This window comes from Mobula birostris, chromosome 10 (genome assembly GCF_030028105.1).
Source record: "Mobula birostris isolate sMobBir1 chromosome 10, sMobBir1.hap1, whole genome shotgun sequence".
Lineage (NCBI taxonomy): Eukaryota > Metazoa > Chordata > Chondrichthyes > Myliobatiformes > Myliobatidae > Mobula > Mobula birostris.
In genome coordinates, this window is record NC_092379.1 from 129,419,859 (window position 1) to 129,446,375 (window position 26,517).

The following is a 26,517-nucleotide window of genomic DNA, read 5'->3' on the forward strand; positions in this document are numbered from 1 at the left end:
TACTGTGAGAGAGTTCGGTCTGAATAACCCCCATTCACCTTCCCACTGTCTCTAACGCCACCCGAAACAATTTTTCAGGGGTGAGCATGTCCATTCACTGAATTTTATTTATTTAAAGATACAGTATGGTCACAGGCCCCTCTGGCCCCAACAAACTCACACTGCCCAATTACACCCACGTAACCAATTAACCTGCTAACCCACAAGTGTTTAAAAAGTAGGAGGAAACCCACACGGTCACGGGGAGAACCTAAAAACACCTTACAGACAGCAATGGGACCTCAACCAAATCCTTTAGTCTCAGTTTTTCCTCAAATGTTGGCAAATAGAGTTCCTTGCCTATCTCTGAACGTTACCTTGATGGTGGGAGTTAAGTGAAAACCCTTCGGGTATTTCCCAGTCTCTGAACCTCCACCCTGCAATAGGGCAACCAGAGATTCAACATATCCCATGGTCTGGGTTCCAGTCTACCAAGAGCAATGCTTGATTTTCCTGCACCCCACTGGAAATGGTTCAAGGTCTGGAGATACAATGTGGAGAATTTGTCTTAATTACATAGAACAGTAATGCTCTGGAACTCAATGTCTGCAAGGGTGGTGGAGACAATCAATGAGTTTATTTCTTTGATGCAAATTCCCTTTAAAGAGAGTACAGCATGGTAACTGGCCCTTCAGCCCATCAAGGCTACACTGACCATCAACCACCCAGTTTTACACTAATGTTACATTTGTTAGGGCGTATTCTGGATTTAGGGTGCATAGCAAATATTAATTTCAACAACAGCCAATCTTCAGAGGGGGGAAGAGAGAGGGGGGAGAGAGGGAAGAGGGGAGAGGGGGGGGAGGGGGAGAGGGGGGAGGGGAGAGGGGGGAGGGGAGAGGGGGAGAGAGGGGGGAGGGGAGAGGGGGGGAGGGGAGAGAGGGGGGGAGGGGAGAGAGGGGGGAGGGGAGAGGGGGGGGAGGGGAGAGGGGGGGGAGGGGGAGAGGGGGGGAGGGGAGAGGGGGGGAGGGGAGAGGGGGGGAGGGGAGAGGGGGGGGAGGAGAGGGGGGGAGAGAGGGGGGGGGAGAGAGGGGGGAGAGAGGGGGGAGAGAGGGGGGGAGAGAGGGGGGGGGAGAGAGGGGGAGGGGGGAGAGAGGGGAGGGAGAGAGGGGAGGGAGAGAGAGGTAGGGGAAAGGTGCGGGAGATGGGAAGGGGAGGGGGAGGGGGTGGGAGCAGAGAGGGGGGCCGAGAGAAGTGGAGAGGGGGTAGAGAGAGGGGGCAGAGAGGAGAGGGAGCACGTGGGTTTCCTCTAGACTATCCAGTTTCTTCCCGCATTTCAAAGACAAACTGTACAGGCTGGGGTTAGTGAGCTGTGGGCATGCAATATTGGTGCCAGAAGCATGGCAGCACTTCCAGGCTGACCCAACACAACCATCGGACTGTGTTGGTCATCGATGCTCACGATACACTTCTGTGAGCATGTGACAAGTAAAACTAATCTTTAAAATCTAATCTGTGCTTTGTAGCATTCCGCAAATTGTGCACATCTTCCAGTTCCAATCTTTACCATTATTCTCTAAGTTTGCCATTTGCCTGCCCGAATTCTCCATCAGATAGAGACAGCATTGGAGAGTAATAAGGAACAGAAGGCAGTCAACAACATCATATATCAAGGCAACACTCTATCAAGACAAGAGAGAGCAGAGAGTGGAAGCCCACGCGGCTTGGACAAACTAGCAAAGTAGCACAAGGAAAGGCAACAACCATCTGTTCCACCACCTGTTCCTTCAACTGCAGACAGTCTCAGGAAAACTGGATCAAAAAAGGTTCCAAATTTTAAAAATAAATCAAAGCTCAATGTGTAAATACAAAACTCAGTCAAAATTAACAATGGTTACAATAATATTGGTGTTTGCTCGCTGCTGTCCTCTGGTGGTGACTTGGTGGAAGAACAAGCTGGGCCTGGAGAACTTACTGCATTTTTTTTCTCTTTTTGACTGTATTTTTTCTGAAATCATAACCATTCATTCTGCTTGTTCTATGTGCAATGTGCAGTATAATGTTTGTAATGTGCTCTGCATCTTGGCCCCAGAGGAACGCTGTTTCATTTGCCTGTATTCATGTCTGGTTGAATGATAATTAAACTTCAACTTGAAATCCATAACATCCTATTGGACCACTGAGAAGCTCAGGTGTTTGACAAAGCGAGCCACCAACACTAGCGCTCCTTGCCATAAAAGGGAGGAAAATTCCCAATGCTGGAACTACACAGGGCACACCAACAGCCTTCTCAAAAGCAAGCCAGCCTTCTGAACAAGGGACACATAAAATGGTTTTGACAAGAACTTCCAACACTCATTCCATACCTACTGGCTAGACTCAAATTGTTTCACCATAATCAAAGCTGTGAAGTGTATTTCATTTCTCACACACTCAACCACACGCCCACTGGAGACCAATGCCACTAATCCCGGCCTCCGTGTGTACAGGATACTTACTTGCTTAACCCCAGGCCTTGGATCACAGGATATCATGGTTAGAGTTTTGGTATCTTTCACGTACTTGCAATAGTATTTCACCCAGGAAAATCCAAGAGCCCCTGCAGAGTCAAAAAAGCTCATTTGTTGAACAGGATTTTCATTTGTCTTCCCTCTATGAGGCCCAGCTGAAAGGCCTTACAGGTTTCAATCGATTCTGTCCTGACATAGAGTCATAACAGTACAGCACAGGAACAAGCCCTTCGGCCCACAATATTGAGCAGTACCAATTAAATTAGTAATCAAATGAGCAAACAAACTAATCCCCTCTGTCTCCCCAATGTCCAGTTCCTTGATTTTTCTCACATTCATGTGCCTAACTAAATATCTCTTAAAAGTTCCAAATGTATCTGCATCTAGCACAACTCTAAGTAATGCATCCCAGGAACCCACCACTCCCTGTGTAAAAAAAACTAGCTCCTCACATCTCCTTTGAAATTTACCCTCACCTTAAATGCAAGTCCTCTGGTATTAGACATTTCAACCCTGGGAAAAAGATTCTGTCTGTCTACTCTATCCATGACTCTCATAATCTTATAAAAATTTTTTTTGAATGAATGAAATTTATTTCAGTCAGTACAAACATAACAAAAAGCATCATTTTCAACGATGATTTCATAAGACAAAATTACAACAAAAAAAATTCTATTAGATCTCACCTCAGCCTCCGTCATTCCAGAGAAAACAACCCAAGTTTATCCAAACTTTCGTTATAGACATGTCCTTTAATCTAGGCAGCATCCTGGTAAACCTCTCCAAAGCTTCAAGTCATAAAGTCAGACAGCATTACAGTATAAAAATAGGTCCTTCTGCTCACCTAATCAATGCCAGATTGACCTGCACTTGGACCATAGTCCTCCATACCCCTCCCATCCCTGTACTTATCCAGACTTCTCATAAACGTTGAAATTGAATTCATACTCACCACCTGCACCAGCAGCTCGTTCCACACTCTCACCACACTGTGATCAGGTACATCACAGTAAGTTGTTGGTCAAGTACATGGAGCTTAGAAAAATAGAGGGCTATGCGGTAGGGAAATTCTAGGCAGCTTCTAGAGTAGGTTACATGATCAGCCCAACATTGTGGGCCAAAGGGCCTGTAATGTGCTGTAGATTTTCTCTGCTCTAAGTTCCCTCTGAGGTTCTCACAACATCATCTGATAGGCCTGTACTGTGCTGTACAGATCTGTATTCTATGTAAAACCCCAAACGCAGGGAAATTCCCCGTGAACACTGGGCAAAATATCTCTGCACTGCAGTGAGGTAAGGTTCTCAGGTATTAACTATAGCCATCAGCGTAGACAACAAATAAAACCACAAGGCATAAAAGTACAATGAGGACATTCAGACCATCAAATCCACTCCGTGTTCAATCATGGCTGATTTACCGTCCCTCTCAACTCCAGTCTCCTGCCGTCTCACTGTAACCTTTGCCATCCTTACTAATCAAGAACCTATCGACCTCCGCTTTAAATATGACTTGGCCAGGTCATTGAAAGGGTTAACTGGATCCAGAATAACTATGGGGGTTGTGCTGGAATCTGGGTGATAATGCCCAGTGGGTAGGTAAAATGTGTACAAGGTCAGGGAAAAACTGAGCAAACTGCTGGAGAAAGAGAACGCGTGCAGTTACAGCTGGAACTCACATGGAACAAAGTTAAGCAGAGCAATACTGAATTGTAGTTCTGTTGTTAAGCCACAAGGTGTCACTAACTGATGCAGGAATAAACACATACCTTCCACTTGTACATGCTGTTGACACATACTTTACATTTATACGTGCTGTTGACACGTACCTTGTCAGTTCTCAATCTATTTGCCATAATGGGGGCACAATTGCACTTCCTGCTGTCCTGATTAACTCTTCGCAACTCCACTGTGCCCATTTAATGCTCCTCTTGCTCGACCGTAATGCAGTAGAAATCCGGACACACTCCCCGCATCAACGTGGTCACACATTTCGCATGCACATCTTAAAAGCAGCAGGGTAACTGAGAAACAACTCTCACAAAATGCTGGAGGAACTCAGCAGGCCAGGCAGCGTCTATGGGAAAAAGATGCTGGAATCCAATTTTGGAATCCATCTATGGAATCCAACTTCCACCCTGCCCTCAAATCCATCTGGTCCATTTCCGGCACTTCTCTTGCCTTTCTCAATCTCACCGTCTCTAGCTCCAGAGACAGCTTATCCACCGATGTCTATTATAAACCAACAGCTACCTGGACTATAACTCGTCCCACCCTGCTACTTGTAAAAACACCATCCCCTTCTCTCAATACCTCCACTGCATCTGCTCTCAGGATGAGGCTTTTCATTCTTGAACAAAGGAGATGTCCTCCCTTTTCAAAGAAAGGTCTTCCCTTTCTCCACCATCAACGCTGCCCTCAACTGCATCTCTTCCACTTCACGCACATCTGCTCTTGCCCCATCCTCCCGCCACGTTACCAGGGATAGGGTTCATCTTGTCCTCACCTACCACCACACCAGCACATAATTCTCCGAAACTTTCGCCACCTCCGACTGGATCCCACTACCAAGCACATCTTTTCCTTCTCCACTTTCTGCAGGGATCACTCCCTATGAGATACCCTTATCTATTCGTCCCTCCCTACTGATCTCCCTCCTGGCAGTTGTCCTTGCAAGTGGTACACAAGTGCTACACCTGCCCCTACACCTCCTCCCTCACTACCATTCAGGGCCCCAAACAGTCCTTCCTGGTGAGGCGACGCTTCACCTGTGAGTCTGTTGGGGTCATATACTGTGTCCGGTGCTCCCGGTGTGGCCTCTTGTGTATCGGTGAGACTCCACGTAGATTGGGAGACCGCTTCGCCAAGCATCTACGCTCCGTCTGCCAGAACAAGTGGGATCTCCCAGTGGCCACCCATTTTAATTCCACGTCCCATTCCCATTCCGATATGTCAATCCATGGCCTCCTTCACTGTTGTGATGAGGCCAAACTTGGGTTGGAGGAGCAACACCTTATATTCTGTCTGAGTAGCCTCCAACCTGATGGCATGAACCTCGATTTCTCAAACTTTCAGTAATGCCTCCACCCCTCCCCCCTCACCATTTCCCATCCCTTTGTCCCTCTCTCATGTTGTCTCCTTGTCTGCCCATCACCTCCCTCTGGTGCTCCTTCCCTACCCCCCTTTTTCTTTCGTGCATGACTGTCTGTCTCTCTCACCAATCAACTTCCCAGCTCTTTGCTTCATCCCTCCCCCTTTAGGTTTCACCTATCGCCTGGCATTTCTCTCTCCCCACCCTCCACCTTTCAACTCTACCCCTCAGTTTTTTTTCCTCCAGTCCTGCCGAAGGGTCTCGGACCAAAACGCCGACTGCACGTTTTTCAACAGATGCTGCCTGGCCTGCTAAGCTCCTCCAGCGTTTTGTGTGCGTTGTTTGGACTTCCAGCATCTGCAGACTTTCTCCTGTTTGTGAAAGTAACAGAAGATACGCTCAGTGGCGGCTTTGTTAGGAACAGGAGTGAAACTCCGTGTGTTTTTCTGCTGCTGCAGCCTGTCCACTTCGAGGTTCGATGTGTTGTGCATTCAGAGATGCTCTTCAGCAAACCACTGTTGTGACATTTGGTTATTTTATTTATAGTCGTCCTCCTGCCAGACTGAACCAGTCTGGCCATTTTCCTCTCACCTCTCTCATTAACAAGGTGTTTGTGCCCACAGAACTGCCACTCAATGGATTTTTTTTGTCGCTGTTTATCGCACCATTCTCCAGCAGAGATTCCCAACCTGCATTCCACGGACCCCTTGGTTGGGGTCCATGGCATTAAAAAAAGATTAGGAATCCCACTCTAGAGACTGTTGTGTGTGAAAATCCCAGGATTCTTATATACTCAAACCACTCCATCTGGCACCAACAATCATTCCACGGGCAAAGTCACTCAGACCACATTTCTTCCCCCACTCTGATGTTTGGTCTGAACAACAACTGAACCTCGTGACCATGTCTGCATGCTCTTATGCATTGAGTTACTGCTACATGATTGGCTGGTTGGATAGTTGCATTAACAAGCAGATGCACCTAACAAAGTGACCCCTGAGTGTACACGTAGGACAAATGGAGGATTACGGGCAGTGTCGGAGGGAAGAGTTAGGTGGATCCCAGAGTAGCTTGATGTAAGTCAGCACAGTATCATGGGCTGAAGAGTCCATTCTGTGCTGTACTCTTCCATGTTTTGTGTTCTATACCAACTGATCTAATTAACAGGATGTCACTGCAATGCTGCCCTCTCCAGCAGACTCAATGGGCTGAATGGCCTACTTCTGCTCCTAAATCTTATGGTCTTATATCAATTAAATAAAAATGACTCGACAATCTGTTCAAATGGATTCCTATTGTCTCTTCCTCTCAGTTACAGGTGGCTGAATATTAATCCAAGGAGTACCAAAATGACTAAGATGACGATTAATACAGGGAGAGAGAACTGATGCTTACGTTTCTCCTGAAAGAACAGGTAGCCTTCAATGGTAGGTTGTCCTGGTAACTTGCAGGTCTGTGGAGCCTCTTTCATTCTTTTCATAAGGTCCTCCATCTCTTCTCGAGTGCCCATGAAGTGATTCCTCGTCTGGGAAAACAACCAATGCCAGTTCAGAAATACAAGATTCTGCAGATGCTGGAAAGTTGAGCAATACACACACACACACAATGCTGGAGGAACTCTGCAGGTCAGGTAGCATCTATGGAGAGGAACAAACAGTCAATGTCTCAGCATTTCAAGAATTCACCCTCTCCTATATAAATTTATTGATCATGGCCACTCATTGGAATTCTTCTGAATAGGTCAAGTTGCTGAAATAATCAAAAATTACCAACTCCTGAGTTCATATTTTGGGGTCCAAGCATTGCTGGCAAGTAGAGCATTCATTACCCATCCATTACTCTCCTTGAGAAGGTGGTGAGAAGGTCTTTCACTGACCCTCCTGGGCCTTCTACCCGCACTTGAACTTTTACTGCTCTTACTGCCGCAGGTTCCTACCACTCATCTTATTCCTCCACTACCCCCTATCCTCACCACGACTCCCAACCTTCCTTCTACCCCTCATCCCCCCTCCATTCCTCTGATCCCTCATCCTCTCCTAACCCCTGAATATCCCAACCCCCCTCTCCCTCCTGACACCTCCCATTCTTTACCCTCCTCTGACCCCAGCCCCAACCCTTGTTGCGTCTTCACCATCCCCTCTGACCTTCCCCTCTCTGAAGCAGAACGTTCTGTCCTTAGCAAGGGCCTCACTTTTGTCCCCCTCTGTCCACACCTCAGTGAGTTCCGTGCCCGCCATGATGCTGAACTCTTCTTCCGTCGCCTATGTCTCTGAGCCTACTTCTTTGGCAAGGATTCCCCTTCCCCTATTGAGGACCTCTTCTCCTGTCTTCAACCGTCCTCCTCCTCCTGGACACTCCACCCGGGCCTTCTACCTGCACTCGATCTCTTCATCTCCAACTGTCGCCGAGATATCAACCGTCTCAACTTCACCACTCCTCTCTCCTGTTCCAACCTCACTCCCTCTGAACGCACTGCCCTCCACTCTCTCCGCACTAATCCCAACCTCACCATCAAACCCGCTGACAAAGGTGGTGCCGTAGTAGTCTGGCGGACAGACCTCTACCTCACTGAGGCCAAACAACAGCTCCCTGACATCTCCTCTTACTTACCCCTGGAACAGGACCCCACCAAAAAACATCAAACCATTGTCTCCCGCACCATCACTGCGTTTATCAACTCCAGAGACCTCCCATCCTCAGCCACTAAACTCATCATTCCCACACCCCGCACCACTCGGTTTTACCTCCTCCCCAAGATCCACAAACCTGACTGTCCCGGTAGACCCATAGTTTCTGTCTGCTCTTGCCCCACCAAACTTGTATCTGCCTACCTGGACTCCATTTTGTCACCCATAGTTCAGTCCCTCCCCACCTACATCCGGGATACATCTCATGCCCTCCACCTCTTCAATAACTTCCAGTTCCCCGGTCCCGACTGCTTCATTTTCACTATGGATGTCCAATCCTTATACAGCTCCATTCCCCATCAAGACGGCCTCAAAGCCCTCCACTACTTTCTGGACAATAGACCTCACCAGTTTCCCACCACCCCTACCCTCATCCGGTTGGCGGAACTGGTTCTCACACTCAGTAACTTCTCTTTTGGCTCTTCCCACTTTCTTCAGACCAAGGGTGTAGCTATGAGCACTCACATGGGCCCCAGCTATGCCTGCCTCTTCGTTGGTTATGTGGAACAGTCTATGCTCCAAACCTATACTGGTACTGCTCCCCAACTTTTCCTTCGGTACCCTGACGACTACATTGGTGCTGCTTCCTGCACCCATGCTGAGTTCGTCAATTTCATCGACTTTGCTTCTAACTTCCACCCAGCCCTCAAATTCACTTGGTCTATCTCAGACACTTCTCTCCCCTTTCTCGATCTCTCGGTCTCCATCTCTGGAGACAGGCTGTCCATTGACATCTTCTATAAGCCCATTGACACTCATAACTAACTCGACTATACCTCTTCCCACCCTGCCACATGCAAAAATGCTATTCCCTATTCCCAGTTCCTCCGTCTCTGCCGCATCTGCTCCCAGGATGAGGCTTTCCGTTCCAGGGTATCTCAAATGTCCTCTTTCTTTAAGGATCGTGGTTTTCCTTCTGCCATCATCAATGATGCCCTCACCTGCATCTCCTCCATTTCCCGCACTTCGGCCCTCACCTCATCCTCCCGTCACCACAACAGGGACAGAGTTCCCCATGTCCTCACCTACCACCCCACCGGCCTCCGGATCCAGCACATTATCCTCCGCAACTTCCACCACCTTCAACAGGACCCCACCACTAAGCACATCTTTCCCTCTCTACTCCTGCTTTCCGCAGGGATCGTTCCCTCCGCGACTCCCTGGTCCACACGTCCCTCCCCACGGATCTCCCATCAGGCACTTATCCCCGTTAGCGCAAGTGCTACACCTGTCCCTACACGCCCTGTCTTGCCACCATTCAGAGCCCCAAACGATCCTTCCAGATGAGGTAACACTTCACTTGTGAGTCTGTTGGAGTCATCTGTTGCATCCGGTGCTCCCGGTGCTGCCTCCTCTACATCGGTGAAACCCGACGCAGATTGGGGGACCGCTTCGTCGAGCACCTCCGCTCCATCCGCCAAAACAGACAGGATCACCCGGTAGCCACCCACTTCAACTCTGCTTCACAATCTCATTTGGATATGTCCATACATGGCCTCATCTACTGCCATGATGAGGCCAAACTCAGGCTGGAGGAGCAACACCTCATATACCGTCTGGGTGGTCTCCAGCCCCTTGGTACGAACACTGAATTCTCCAACTTCCAGTAATTCCCTCTCCCTCCCTTCCCCCATCCCAGTTTCACTCTGCCCCCTCCTCCAGCTGCCTACTACCTCCCTCTTGGTTCTGCCTCCTTCTACTACCCATTGTGCTTTCCCCTATTCCTTCTTCACCTTTCCTGCCTATCACCTCCCTGCTTCCCCTCCTCCCCCTTGATCTTTTCCCTTACTGGTTTTTCACCTAAAACCTACCAGCCTTCTCCTTCCCACCCTCCCCCCACCTTCTTTATAGGGCCTCTGCCCCTTCCCTCTTCAGTCCTGACGAAGGATCCCAGCCTGAAACGTTGACTGTCTATTTCCACGGATGCTGCCCGACCTTCCGAGTTCCTCCAGTGTGTTGTGCATCTTGCAGCCCATCTGGTGAAGGTACTACAATAGAGATTCTGATACCCCACCGTTACTGGGTTACTGTCCGAATGACCCACCATTACAAAAATTAATCAGGCACACTCCAGTGGTGAAACATCTGTTCAAGATTGGCAGTGACTAATTCAATTTACACAGAAATCAATATTCAATTTAGTTAGAAATGACTGACACTCAGTGTCTTTATACATGAGTGAAACAAAGAATCAAGGGGATTTATTTCAGTGGGTACCTGTGTTCAACGAGAATTAGCTCATTTTCAAAAACTCTGCAATGAATGTCCTCAGACTGACTGATTGATGTGTGCATGCACACATAATTTGTCTTCGTTTGTACATTGGCTGTTTGTCAGCCTTTGTTTACGTACAGCTTTTCATAAATTCTATTGGATTTCTTTATTTTCCTGTAAGTGCTTACAAGAAAATTATTCTCATGGTAGTATGTAGTGAGATATACATTGATAATAAATTTACTTAACTTTGACTTTGAAACCTCCAAGTTCAAACCCCACTGCAACAGCAGCCTCACAATAATATAGACTAAATCCAACCTGAAGACAGAAAATTACGCTGGCATTTGACTTCAAAGAAGATGCTTATTGTTCCTGTCCAAGCCATTGTTTACCTATCCTGTCATCTTCACAATGCTCCTTGTGGGAGTTTGCTATCATCTTAGCTGCCATCTTCTCTTACAGCAACTCTATTGGAAAATAATCCCTCATCGGGGGTGCTAAGCAGGTGCTACAGCTTACCCACGGGTGACCTGCAGGCTAGCAGAGGGAAGGAGTGCCTTACACCTTTGGTAGAGACGTATCTCCACCCCGCCACCCAGTGAATAAAAATATATAAAATATGATTGAAGATTGTGAGTTGCCGTTGCCAACGACAGTGGGAAAATGGCGTAATGGTGATGAGAGACTTAAAGGATTAGAATGCTTAGTATTCCAATGGTTGAGGCATTCAGTCAAAGGAATGGATCAGACTAGACAGAAATAGAAATGTTAACAAATATCAGGAGACACTAAAAATAACAGGAAGAACAGCACTCCGTCTGGATCAGGATAATGAAAGATTAAGATACTGCTCTGACAACTAACTCCTTTGTAAACTAATGCTGTGCAGATGTGAAAGCTGGACTTCACAGAAGGGCAAAAGGGAGAGAATCGGCTCATTACAAAGGTGCTCTTTTCTCATTGCTGCTGTTGGGCAGGAGGTACTAGAGCCTTAGGTCCCACACCACTAGGTTCAGGAACACCTGTAACTGTACTCTCAGCAGGCTCCTGAACTGGCATGGGTAACTTCCACCACCACTGCTCTGAGCTGATTCTACAACCTACACACTCACTATTTTCTCATTACCTTTATCTTTCAACATCTCAGCTAGTGCTCGGCATCACTGTCCCTCCTGCATGAGCCACCTGCTGACACGCGCCGGGGAGGGGCAGGGTGCTGTACGATAGCGGAGACCAAACACGCACAATGAAGTGTGAGGGACCAGAACAGGAGAAAGGAAGCGAGAAAACTGTAGGAGCAGGATCGATACCATGAGTTGATCTTTCCTGTATCTTGGGGATGTAGCTAGTAATGGGCAAAGTACAAAGTAAATTTTCAAAGTACAAAATAAATGTTATTATCAGAGTACATAATGTCACTCTATACAACCCTGAGATTCATTGTCCTGTGGGCATACTCAGCAAACCTATAGAACAGTAACTATCACAGGATCAATGGCAGATCAACTAGAATGCAGAAGAAAACAAACTGTGCAAATGCAAACATAAATAAATAACAAGAACATGAAATAACAAGATAAAGAGTTCTTAAAGTGAGATCATTTGTGAGCGCAGTTAATCCTTTTGTTCAAGAGCCTGATTGTTGAGGGGTAGTAACTGTACTTGAACCTGGTGGTGCGAGTCCTGAGGCTCTTGAATCTTCTGCCTGCAGGTAGCAGTGAGAAAAGAACATGGCATCTTGGAAACCAGCAATGCCTCAGCTCACCTGGGATTAATACTCTACTGACTCAATTCAACCCAACAACGGGAAGCTGCAGATGCAATTTTTAAATAAGAGCCAAAAGTGGGTCAAATCTATGAAGGTGATATGACAGGTTAACTAAACTTTTAATGAAGATTCTAGGATCCCTAGTCTTGAAAACCAGACAGTGCACAATATCAGGAAGCTCTACCAAACTTAAAAAACACCAGTCTGCTCTCTGTTGTAGTGTTATCGCCACCTCTGTTTGGTTGACCCCAAGACTTCAGAGCAGGCTAACGAATGGATTCAGGGAGAGAGAGAAGTGCTTCAACATAGCAACTTACAGTAGGGAAGAGGCATTGTAAATTACTTAGGGTTTCGGTACTAAATGAAGAGACGTTTCCTAAAGATCTATAACCAGATGGAACTGACAAAGGAACCAGAAAGAATATTGGGAAAAAACTTTATTTCTGAGACACAAGTGATTACGATTTGAAAGCACTGGCTAATTGAATGGTGCATACAGAAGTAAAATAAAAACACACTAGAATATAGAAGATGTTTTAAGGTACGGGGATGAGTGGGACTGATTTTCCAAAGGGTTGTCTCAAGCAATGGGCTTGAGATATGTAGATGTGTAGTGGAGAGTATACTGACTAGTTGTGTTTTGTCCTGGTATGGAAACATCAACGGAGAATCCTACAAAAAGTAGTGGATACAGCCCAGGCCATCACGGGTAAAGCCCTCCCCACCATTGAGCACATCTACATGAAGCACTATTGCAGGAAAGCATCATCCATCATCAGGGATCCCACACCACCCAGGTGATGCTCTCTCCTCACTGCCGCCATCAGGAAGAAGATACAGGAGCCTCAGGGTTCACGTCACCAGGTTCAGGAACAGATATTACCTCTCAACCATCAGGTTCTTGAACCAAAGGGGGAAAACTTCACTCAGCCCCATCACTGAAATGTTCCCACAACCTATGGACTCACTTTCAAGGACTCTTTATCACATGTTCTCGATACCTATGGCTTATTTATTTATTTGTTTTTGTATTTGCACAGCTTGTTTCCTTCAGCCTCTGATTGAACACCCAAGTTGGTGCGGTCTTTCACTGATTTTGTTATGGTTATTACTCTATGGACATTGAGTATGCCGGCAAGAAAATGAATTTCAGGATTGTATATGGTGACATACACTGTATGCACTTTGATAATAAATTTACTTTGAAGTTTGAACATTCTCCTTTGAGATATCCTGTTCTATGATCATGTACATACAACAAACCATTTCTTCTGGTGAAATTCCTCTACTAAATTGGAAGTGCAGAGAAGAATTGACTTCACAAAATTCACAAATGCCATGGAACCATGGACAGAAGAACCAACAGCTCAGTGGATGCCAGTGTTGCTTAGACAGAAGCTCAAGAAGTCTGTTCCTTTTTGATTACGTATAGATGTAGCACAGCAGAAGTGAGAAAAGTGAGGAATGTTGAAAACATCATCAGGGTTTCTCTTCACCCTCCCCCAAACCCTACCCCCCGATTCAGGACATATATCAGAAGCACTGCATACACAGTCCCCCCAGCATTGTCAAAGACCCGTCCCATCCATCCTACAATCATTTGACCTCCTGCCGTCAGGCAGAAGGTATCACAGCATAAGGACGAGCACTGTCAGACTGGGTAACAGCTTCTTCCCCTGGGCTGTTAGACCTCATAACACCCTGCTGTCACCCAGCTCACACATGCACCCTGTCTGAATGCCCCGTCACCCCCTCCCCCATTCCCCAGCTCACAGTCACAATCTCATCCTGCACCGGTCACTTTTCATCTTTTATTGCTGCTGTTTCACTTTTTTTTTTACAACTGCTTGTTTTATTATAGTAGTGTCAGTGATATTATACTGTCTTACATAAACATGTGTACGGGGTCTTTCTTTTGTTACATTTAAAATGGCGATTTTTGTTATGTTAATCTGTGGAATGCGGCTTTGTTGTGTTTTAACGCTGCAGAGAGTTTGCGCTAGCAGTTTATTGTGGTTTAGAGGGTGATAAGAGGGTGCTATTAGCCAATGGGTGGTTATGTATCGTTTTGTTTTCGGATGCCATGCTGTATGATATGACTGTGGACTGAGTTTTGGCGGAGAGTCGGGAGGAGAGACGAGGAGGACGGCGGACGTGCGGAGAGGCTCCGGTCGATCACTTCGGGTGGTCCCGAGCCGTGGGTCGACGGAATTCGGGTGGTCGTCTGACGTCGAACTTGAGCTCCAACGGTAGCGCGCGAAGAACTTGGACTTTGAATAAGTGTTGGCGCCTTTTTTTTTCATTACTTTCCTCTCTGTATCACATGTATATTAATGCCCTAGAATTAGTAATATCTATAAAGTGTATGTGTTAAAATTTACTGGGTGTGCTGGCTGATGATTGATGTTTGTGATTGATTCGGGCGACGATTGACCCTGAGGGGACTGCTGAAGCAGGTGCTGGGCGGGATTTCCCCTAGACATACACGAGCCAAAATAACGGAACGTTACACATGCATTTCATAACAGTTGAGGCCAGTTCATTGGCTATATTTAAGCGGGAGTTAGATATGGCCCTTGTGGCTAAAGGGATCGGGGGTATGGAGAGAAGGTAGGTACAGGGTTCTGAGCTGGATGATCAGCCATGATCGTACTGAATGGCGGTGCAGGCTCGAAGGGCCAAATGGCCTACTCCTGCACCTATTTTCTATGTTTCTATAACGAATAAACTCTTCTCGGGCCTCCAGATGGGTACAAACATCGATTTTAACCGACATTTCGATGACAAACTCTGCCACCTTCATCAGGGATGATGCCTGGGCATGTCTAGTCCAGTGGTATTTATACCCCCATCTTCTATCCCCCCACCCCCGATTGGTTAGTCCTCATCCAGTCAAATTTCCACTGTTCTGCCTTGTTTACATTCGAATTCAGTTCCGACTCAGAGCAAGACCTGCATTTTTGTTAAAATTGTTTTCCTCTAGTTTTATTTCAATGGTTTCCTTCACCAGGCGGTCCCAAAAGCTATTGCCACGGCACAGCAGTTTTGTGCCGTTGAAGTCAGCCTTATGGCCATTGCGAATACAATATTCTGCTAGCACCGATTTCTCCGGGTAGCCCAAACAGATACACTTCCTGTGCTCCTCGATCCAGGTTTCCACCGTGTGTCCGTCAGGCTGATATTCACTGCTCCACATTCACAGGGAGTCCTGTAAATGCCAGCTGTCCTGAGACCCAGGTCATCTTTGACCCACATGAGCTGTAATTTGAGCTCCTTTAGGGGTTAGTGGATGGTATTAATCCTGCATTACATCATGCGGAGAGACATTGGAACATTGAGTTACAACTGGAAAGCTGGAAGGAAAAAGCAGAGGCAGGCAGAGAATGAAAATGATAGATGGAATAACATCATAGCTAGAAACAGGGGAGGCAACAACTACAATTAGGAGGGTCAGGGACCGTGATGGATGCAGAGAGACATGATAGCCCATGCCGAACGGCAAGGCACCTGAATGATGATTACCTCAGGACTCTGGTGACCCTTCCAGAAACCATGAAAATACAGAGATGACAGGCAGTAGCGATGGGATCCTCCTCGTTGTTAGGTTTCCTGATTTTCCTGTCAACCTTCTTACGGGCTCGATTGATTTCCTCCACCTTGTAGCCATTCTGTAGGAATGTCGTGTGTAATCGTTTTATTTCCTCAGGGAGACTCTTCAGGTCTGAAATAGTTTTCACTTGGTTAATCAAAGTAGAAAGAACCGCACTATGTTGAGAGGCGTGATGGTAGCTGTTATTCTTGAGGTACAAGTCCATGTGAGTGGGTTTCCGATAGACGGCTTGTCTGAGGCTACTGTTGTATTAGAATGAGCAGGAATGGGAGGCAACCATTCTTCTCCATTTACATTGTAAATTGAATATTTGGGTGCAAACTGTTCAGATGGTCCTGGAACTATTGGAGTACCTGGAGTCCATGAGGCCACACTACGAAGGTGTCAACAATGTAACTGAAGAAGTATTTGGGGCGCAAGGATGATGAACTCAGAGCCCTCTCCTCAAAGTCCTCCATGTAGAAATTAGCAATAACCATTGGCGATCCCACGGCCACTCTGTTTGTTTGATCATAGTAGTTCCCCTTGTAGAGGAAGTACATCAATGTAAGGGTGTGTTCAAAATGGTCAGTGGAACCCTTATCAAACTTTGACCACAGGAGACCAAGCTGTTCTTACTGGGAACTTTTATGAACAAGGATACCACATCAAAACTGATCGTTATGTCCTCTGGGGTCTGCAGGATGCTGGCTATCATTTTTATTAAGTCAGTCTCATCCGTAATGTGATGCTCACACTCCTCAACAAAAGCAGACACCGCAGACGTTAAATGCTTTGCGAGATAGTGAGTCAGAGAATCTATCCCACTGATGATAGGCCTCAGTGGGTAATGAAGGTCTCGCTCCTGGTAAGAACTGGAATTTGATTGTAAACAAGGTGGGACAGGGGAAACCTGATTGGATGAGGACTAACCAATCAGGAGGAACGGACAACGGGGTATAAATACCACTGGACTAGACTCGCCCAAGCATCATCCCTGATGAAGATGGCAGAGTTTGTCATCAAAACGTCAGTTAAAATCAATACTTATACCTGACTGGAAACCTGAGAAGAATTTATTTATCTCATACACCGGAAGAGCACTATATCCTTTTTCATGCACATCATACTTTATGTCAACCTGTTAACCTTCAGTCCATGCCACTCAGTAGCTTCTGTTAATATTATTTTGTGACTGTATACGCTATCATAACGATACATGCTGTGTGTGATTATATGTACTGTGTATTGCACCTTGGCCCCCAGAGGAACGTTTTGTTTAACTGTATATACGCGTATGCTTGAATGGCAATAAATTTAAACTCACATGTTGCAGGCTTAGCTGAAGCTGTTGTTTATAGGGCAAGAAATCCTGAGTCAGTTCAAAGGTCAAATGTTGGAAAGTGAGCAGACTATGTAGAAATGCCAGTACCTGTGAGGAGAGAAAAGCAAGCAGTATTCAATTCAGTTGATCGGCGGAGGAAAATGAATCTCAAGTTAGTACATGGTGACATTTACCAACTTTGATAATAAATTTACTTTGAGTGAACACATGGGCCAGATGTTCTTCCATGACATGTTTAATTACTAATGACCAGAGTCAAGCTTTTAGATCCTGGGTATTACTTACTGGCTCCACCACCTCGAACTTCTTTCTCTCATGAACCTCTTGAATTTTGTAAACGTACTCTAAAGATGCTTCATAGAAGTTCTGCCTCTCCTTATCAACCTGATTATCAGCCTGGATTTAAAAACAGAACATCTGTCAGATCAAAGACGGTAAGAAAAATGCACAGAATTGTCAATAGCACCTGCACATGCAGCAAGCACAAAGTCTCAGGGACATGTCTATAGCTAGGGTGCACTGTGCTGTATTTGTCAACATGGAGTGGACAGCAAGCTTGTAAACCTGGCAGGAGCAAAGAATGCGTTATTAAAAGATCGTTCTACATTTTAATATCATACTGTCATTTTCTTTCTCACATACTCACCACAGTAAATTTCTTTACATCCTTCTCCCCACTCAAAACCCTATTTAATTTTGTACATTAAGCAAACCTGGAAACATCCTGTTGAACTACGAATAGCTGGGGCCCCAAGCACAGATCACCACGGAACCCCATTAGTCACAGGCTGTGAAAAGTCCATCTATTCCCACTCCACTTTCTGTACAATGATCAATTCTCAATACACGTCTGTATGTTTCCCCAACTTTATGTGCTTTAGCTTTGAAAACGCCTCCTGTGGGGAGCATAGCACGATAAGATACAGGAGTAGAATTAAGCCAGTTGGCCCACGGAGCCTCCCCTGCCATCGATCATAACTGATTTCTTTTATCTTGCCTTCTCCCCATAGGAATAAAAAGTTTTGAGAGAATCCAATCACACCGTATCTATAGGTTCACCCAAACCCTCTCTACTCATCATGTGATACAAAGGAGAGGGCAGGAAGTTTTAATTCTTCCTCTTCTGATTTTGAATTCACTGTTGCAGGAAACAGAATTAATCAGGGCCATTCCTGAGTAAGCTTGAAAAGCTCCTGGGAGAGAATACTTGGCAATATTAGGGGCAAGGAATTGGTCATAAAGAGTCTGATAAGATAGAGGGGCCAATAGAGGCCCAACCGCCAACAGGCTTCTTTCTGTGCCTTAATGATTCTACAATTCTATACTTCCTTCCCAAAATGTGATCCAAGCAACACAAAAACAAAACTGTATTTCCAATAATCTGACATGCATTTTCCTCTTACTGCGCGAAGCTCTTCTTTTGCCATAGATGGCTGTGGTGGCCATGTCATTGGGTATATTTAAAACAAATTTATTAATCAGGGAGTCAAAGGTTACAGGGAGAAGGCAGGAGAATGAGGTTGAGAAGGAAAATAAATCACTCCTGATGGAATGGCAGAGCAGACTTGAAGGACTGAGTGGCCTAATTCTGCTCCTATGTCTCATTAATATTTCACTTTCTCAGACAGACAAAAGAAAATGAGAAGTGGCTTGCGATAGCTGAGTGGAGAAAGTCACAAGAACATTTACCTCTTGGAGATGGGATTCCTTCTTCTTTGAGGAGAGGCTAAGATGTCGGTCAAGCACAGAGTAGAACTTCTCACTTTCTTTTTCAAACTTTTTCTTTTTGTCCTGTTAAAAAAAAAGAGAAAAGATGTCATTGGTTCCTGGATTTTCACCTGAGACCCAATGGGTTGACACAGTGGCTGCTCATTTTCTCTCTCCTCCTTCTTTATACCCAATAGCATGACCCAGCTGATATTTCACCTTCAACTAAAATCATCACACTGCTAATTTTGGGAACTTATTGTGTCTGAGGCTTCTGCGCACGATATCAGAAACTTTATTTCAGAAGTATCATCTAAAGCCTATGAGGTCATGAATAAATGTAATTTCCCACCCTTTCACCCCTAACCTTTGCATGATCCATCCATCTGCACGAAGGCAGTCAAAGACCAGGCTTGTAGAAGGAATAGCTGTATAGAAATGAAACCCATCTGTTGGCACCCAGTAGCAAGGAGGCTGAAATCTGGGATCACTGCAATATGTTCTACCTCCCAAACCCACATCCCAGCACTCACACCGGACACCAGACAGACAAGAACCAAGTGGGGTGACAGAAACCTCACAGTTTATAAGCTACTTGTATTCTTTTGTTCCCCAGAAAATGGAAGACAGATTCAGGATGAATAAACAACCTAACAAAGATCAAAAGATGCTGGAGTGGAGAGAAAGAGGGAATTTGAAGTCAAGGTGGGAATAATTTAAGCTTTGGAATTAGCTGCCAGCACAAACTCAGATACTTACTGATCAAGTTTAAAAGTGGGAATTGAGAGAGATCAAAGGCATCCATTAGTCTTGTGAGACCATGGACCTGCACCTGGAAAGTCTTCACTCTCCAGGGCGCAGGCCTGGGCAAGGTTGTATGGAAGACCAGCAGTTGCCCATGCTGCAAGTCTCCCCTCTCCACGACACCAATGTTGTCCAAGGGAAGGGCATTAGGACCCATACAGCTTGGCACCAGTGTCGTCGCAGAGCAATGTGTGATTAAGTGCCTCGCTCAAGGATACAACATGTTCCCTCGGCGGGGGCTCGAACTCACAACCTTCAGGTCGCTAGTCCAATGCCTTAACCACTTGGCCACGTGCCCACACATTGCGAGAGATAAAGAATTTAAAAATAAAACAGTCCGAACATGTCATTGTTGGACTGAGTCATCCTTTGAATGCCAATTCCTTACAGAATTGGGATATAGGATTACATTAATTAGCTCTATCAACGGAGCATTTATTGTTCTAATTTCACAACAGGAACTTAAGGAACAAGTTATACACTACAAGTTATATCGTGTGGCTGTTGAATGCCTTTGTGTCAAAATTTGGAGTTTTCAGCTCCATTTCTCACTCCCCATAATGCAATGCTCCACACCACACCTGACGAAGGACCCACAAAAGGCCATAGCTTCCATACCTGCTATTAGCAGGTATTCAATACCTCTGATACCTACAAATATCATACAAAGATACACAAAACAAAATCAATCCATCATAAAAGAATAATTCAATTCCAAACAGTACCTACCCTATTATTTTTTGAAACCTTTGCAAATTTGTCCCCATTTATCCCATTCTCATTTGGAGATGAGGCATATTTAAAAATTTAAAAAATGGAGCCTGTTTCAGGTTACAAACACAAGAAACTCTGCAGATGACGGAAAGGTTGGACAACACACAGAGAATGCTGGAGGAACTCAGCAGGTCAGGGAACATCTATGAAGAAGAATAAGCTGTTGACGTTTTGGGCCAAGACCTTTTATAGGCAGCAAATTGCAAGGTATTAATAGGAAAAAGGTTCCTGACATCAGATTCAGGGCTAAACTCAGCTTGGGTTTACACAATATGATCATAAGACAAAGGAGCAGAATTAAGCCATTCAGCTCACTGAGTCTGCTCCGCCATTAAATCAAGACTGATCTATTATCCCTCTCAACCCCATTCTCCTGCCTTCTGCCTGTAACCTTTCACACCCCTATTAATCAAGAACTTATTTACTAATCATGAGGATTGTCCAATATGGGTCTTTTTGGAAGCCAACTCTGTTACGAAATTTTCTATTATTTCTCTTCTCGGATCCTCTCTTCATTTATCTTTAAATAAATTAACTGACAGTTTGGTGGTTAAACACACTTTGAGGATCTGGTTACAGTTTAGAAAACATTTTGGTTTATTGAGATTTTCTCTTTCTAGTCCTATTTTTTCTAATTTTTTTTAAACCATCTACGACCGATCTGTTTTTTAGAGAATGGGATAGATTAGGCATTAAACAATTTCAGGATCTGTTTGTTAGAGGGATCCTTTCTTCTTTTGAGCAGCTCTCAGTGAAATATAACTTATCAAATACCCACTTTTTCGATATCTACAGATTAGATATTTTTTAAGATCTAAATTACATATATTTCCTACCAGCCTGGATAAGAACATAATAGATGTAATTTTTAATTTGAAACCTTTTGATAATGGCTCAATATCTTATATTTATGGTCTGTTTGTGGACTGAGAATGGCTCCTTCAGACAAAATTTTAAAAGATTGGGAAAAGGTTTTACAAACCTCATTATCTGATGAGACCTGGAGGGATATTTTCAAAATGGTCAATTCTTCATCATTATGTGCTTGTCATTCCTTCCTACAATTTAAAGTGGTACATAGGGCTCATATGTCTAAAGACAAGCTCTCTCTTTTTTTGCAGATATATCTCCTTATTGTAACAGATGTAATAATGAAGTGGCTTCATTAATTCACATGTTTTGGTCATGTTCGAGCCTCGAAAAATATTGTAAAGATGTATTCCAAACTTTTTCTGTACTTTTTAAAGACAATTTTGAGCCCAATTCTTTGACTGCCTTATTTGGTATTGTTGAGGAAAGAGCTATAATTTTGGAGCCTTCTCATTTGCGGGTACATTACTGGCTTTTATTTCTCTTAGAGATAGGAGGGTGATCTTGCTTAAATGGAAGGAGGTTGACCCCCCCCACACACACACTTAATGTTTATGCAATGTTATGACATGTTTAAATTTAGAGAAGATTCATTGTTCGATTTCTGATTCTAATCAAGATTTTCAAACGTTATGGGGATCCTTTCTGAACTATTTTGAAAATCTTTGAATTGTTATTGTTATTAAACTATAGATCTGGGCTATTATTATAAAACACGACATGGTAAAGTACTCTTGTTTTTTCCTTTGTTTTTTTTTAAACCAACCAGCTTTGTCTTGGTAGTGGGTGTAGATTTTTTTAATAATATAATTAACCATATTATTGTATTTCATAATTCAATTTATTTTATTTGATTGATCATGAATATGGGATATCATGATTATATCAGTGTGATTTATATATAGAGTATTTTGTGCTACCTTATTTTGATTTATAATAAGTATCCTTATGAATTCTGTATTTGTGTATAAAAATATTGGAAAAAGAAAGAACTTACCAACTTTCAGTTTAAATTTACCCAATGACTTGGCTTCCTCAGCTATCTGGGGCACTGAATTCCATCAACTCACCACCCACTGGCTAAAGAAACCCCTCCTTATTTCTGTTCTAAAGGGATATCCTATTCTGAAGTTGTGCCCTCTGGTCCTAGATTCCCCCACCATAGGAAACATCCTCTTCATGTCCACTCTATCCAGGCCTTTCACCATTCCATAGCTTTCAATGAGATCTCCCCTTATTCTCCTGAACTCCAGCAAGTACAGGCCCAGAGCCATCAGACACCCCTCAATGAATTACGGCCACATGAATGCAGGCCCTAGGCAAACCCTACACAGAAAACCTTCCCAGTAGGCAGCAGCACACCCTGCAGGAGGGCAAGAGAGGAGAAAATAAACATGGAAGAAAAAACATGAGAAAACGTGATTTCCCTGCCAGATATTACGAGCAGGATTTAGACAAATGTAGTTCCCACTGCTCAGCAACACGAGGCTGTTCTGTTCTTGTATTCGACTGTAAAAGGCAGCTGCTGCCGTGGAATTAATTAGTTGCATGTTAGCTGTGCCATACAAAGGGCAGCAGATAGAACAAAGGAAGACAGATTTGCCTGAATTAATTATGTGGCATTCACTGCACAGGGAGACACACAACGGCAAACAGTGGGTTAGCTTCATTGAAATCAGCTGCCAGTTTTTGACATCTTCCTGCAGAAGGTCCAAACAATGCAAATAATCTCATCTGGGCTTCATCCGCCCTACAGCCAGGTATTTATGAGCTCTGCAAAACTCATGCACCAGCACCATTTGACCTCAAAGTCTAAGTCAAAGTAAATTTATTATCAGACTACCATATACTATCTTGACATTCATTTTCTTGAAGATATTTGCAGGAAAATAAAGAAATATAATAGAATTTTTGAAAAACTATACATAAATAAAGTCCTGTAAAGAGAATCGCCTCCTTATACACAAAACACTCAACTATGGATTTCAGATAATTCGAGAGCAAGGATAAAGGAAGAAACTTCAAACCACAGCAAGCAGTTTCACTTTGTTTAGAACACCGCCAGAGAGGCACACATCTTCAAAGTGGCACACTACTTCACACCGTCTTAAAAGTTTCCTTCCCAGGTACTTAATCTGATCAACCATTCTAGTTTGTCTCACCCCAATCTCCTCAATTTCCTCAGTCATTGCACTGAATTGTAAATGTTTTAAACCACGTCTTATAATGCTGTTGACATATACTGGCATTGATGTATTTATGCACATTTTATTCCATATCTACACTTTCACCTTTAACTGTATTTTTATATAATTCTCTGTAACTGTTGAATGTTGTTTCTCCTTGTGCATCACACCTTGACCAAAACACCATACTGAATTCCAAATGATGCTAATGTATGACAAATTTTTGATCATAACTTCAATGTTTTATTCTTATTGATCTTTGGGAAAGTCAGAACCTGGTCTCAACCTGAACGTCCAGTTGCAGAAGGACCCACAGAAGTTTTGCGAGGACTGCACAGAACTTCATTGTGTCCCTCAACGTGTACTCCTCCTATACATTGGAATGTACCAACCAGCAGCATCCTGTGCTAGAAGATCAACAGACTTCAGAGAGTCTAAAGTGCGCTTTTTACCAAGATGATCATCTTCCAATGGCAGTCAATATTTGCCTCAGCACGTGCCCCAAAGTATAGCCCACGGAGCCTTGTCTGATTGCATTGAATCTTGACAAACACTTTTCTAGACCTTCTTAGCAAACACACTGCACAAGGAGGTGGATGACTGTCTCATTGGAACTGCACCAATCTCAAGGTGGGACTGAGGATCCAAAAGCACATAAAGTGCTCTTCTCACCTCTAGTCAGGCAAGATCGCACTGACCACCTAGGAGATCTAGTGATAAAGAATTCTGTCAAGTGGTGGTCTGCCCAGTAACACCTGACAGGATCCCTTTCTTTCTCCAAGTAGCCTCCTGAACATTTCATGTGGACTTTTGTAGAACTGAATTGTTTTCAGAAGTTATTTCAAGAAAGGATAGGTGATACAATATGGTCCAGCTGAATGGAATCTTCCGGCAACAGAGAATGGCCGAATTTCATGGACGGGACAAACAGAACTTCAACAAGTGGTGACACTTCACGTGAATACAGCCAAACTCTAGACACAGTCCAATGAAGCTACACTAAAGGTGGCCATCAAGATGAGGGCCTCACTGCATATGTGTTTAGCCCCTTTTTCCGGAGGTTTCTACACTATGTCACCTCAGTCACAATCCTTTTTGGCTCTCCTGATATTCTTCAACTGCAAACGTATTCGTAGGACCAGTGAGAGTTATTAGGAAATACACAGGTTGACTCTAGGAAAACCTCAAACTTGGCCTCACTGATCCAGAATCCAGTCTGTGGAGCAGGACAAAAAAAAGAGTTCACGGTATCTATTCCAAAAGATTCTTAGAAGGAATTCTGCAATCAGCAAACTTCAGTAAGAGGCTGTATCAGTAATATCTTCACAGCCAAACATACTAAGACTTCATAGATCCTTTCAGCTGTACAGCTGGGCATGGAAGACAGCCAACAACATAGAACTTCCTCTGCTCTCTCTCTCAGAGCCATTAGACAACAGCCAAGTGGGAGAATCTCGACCAGCTATCATCCTTGGAGAAGCTGACAAGTTCTATCCATTCCTTTGAAACAAACATAATTCTCAGAAACAACAGTTTACCCAGCCAAGTTGTACTTGGCCCAGATCCACTGGAATGAACAACATGATGCTTCTAACTGGCAGCAAGTCAGGACCTGCGAAGAAGGATATTACCACTGTCATCCACAAGTAGAAGAAGCTGGGGGAGCGAGAACATCAGGAACTGGTGACGCACGTCACTACTGGATGTAGATTACAGGTGACTCCCACATTACAGGAGGATGGTATTCCCAGTAAATGGCCCATATCATCATTTTCTATTAATGCAAGACTTGTATCATTGGCAAATAATCAAGTTGGAAAATATTCTTTTTAATTTACTTTTTTTCTAAGTAAGTATAAAGAAAGGACATGTTATTAAATTTTGGGTGGTATTTTGTGAATTCTGTAAGGGTGAATCTCTGTAACTGAGCAGTCACAACCTGGTATGGAAGTTGTCCTGTCCGAGACCGGAAGAAGCTGCTGAAGATCGTGAACATGGCGCAGCCCATCACACAAACCAATCTTCCGTCCGTGGACTCACTTTACACCGCACGCTGTCGGAGCAGTGCTGCCAGGATAATCAAGGACACGACCCACCCAGCCAACACACTTTCGTCCCTCTTCCCTCCGGGAGAAGGCTCAGGAGCTTGAAGATTCGTACGGCCAGATTTGGGAACAGCTTCTTTCCAACTGTGATAAGACTGCTGAACGGATCCTGACCCGGATCTGGGCCGTACCCTCCAAATATCTGGACCTGCCTCTCGGTTTTTTTGCACTACCTTACTTCCCATTTTTCTATTTTCTATTTATGATTTATAACTTAAATTTTTAATATTTACTAATTTTAACTATTTTTAATATTTAATATTTGTAATCCAGGGAGTGTGAAGCACAGAATCAAATATCGCTGTGATGATTGTACGTTCTAGTACCAATTGTTTGGTGACAATAAAGTATAAAGTATAAAATGGGGTTCACCAATACAAGATTCTGTCTGAGGACATAAACAATGACTGCTGATACTGGAATCTGGAACAACACACAAAACGCTGGGCGATCCCATTAGCTCAGGCAGAATCCCCGGACAGAAATGGAACAGTCGACGTTTCGGGTCGAGAGACTTCATCTGAATTGAAAAATAAGGAGAAGATGGCCAATATGAAAAGAAGTGGAAGGAGGGATGACAGGTGATATGTGGATCAAGGTGTAGGGGAGAGAGGGTGATAATCTCTTCCGCAGCTCCTGATATGCCCAGGCTCAGCTGAACACTGAGCTGAACATTACTGAAAAATGCCTTTTGATTTTGTGTTTGATATTCTGTTTTTCACACTCGGTTTATTATTGCCATTTGTGCAATTTATCTTTGCCCACAGGAGTGGTGGGGGGGGGGGGTGTTTGCGTTTGATGTTTTCTTTGAACAGGCTGGATCCAGGGTTCTTCTTTGTTTTGTGGCTGTCTGTGAGGAAGACGAATTTCAGGACTGTATACTGCACAC

The 26,517-nt window shown here is 44.4% G+C and overlaps 1 protein-coding gene across 2 annotated transcripts in view; it reads right to left on the minus strand.

Annotated features, from left to right (window-relative positions):
- ophn1 (oligophrenin 1) overlaps positions 1-26,517 on the minus strand; it is a 243,209-nt gene that overhangs the window by 106,851 nt on the left and 109,841 nt on the right. For both annotated transcript variants that reach the window (XM_072270950.1, XM_072270949.1), the window contains exons 5-9: positions 18,872-18,973; positions 17,468-17,578; positions 17,165-17,269; positions 6,972-7,101; positions 2,478-2,578 (exon numbers count right to left, since the gene is read on the minus strand). In XM_072270950.1, coding sequence (XP_072127051.1) covers positions 2,478-2,578; positions 6,972-7,101; positions 17,165-17,269; positions 17,468-17,578; positions 18,872-18,973 — 549 coding nt within the window. The remainder of the gene's footprint in view (positions 1-2,477; positions 2,579-6,971; positions 7,102-17,164; positions 17,270-17,467; positions 17,579-18,871; positions 18,974-26,517) is intronic.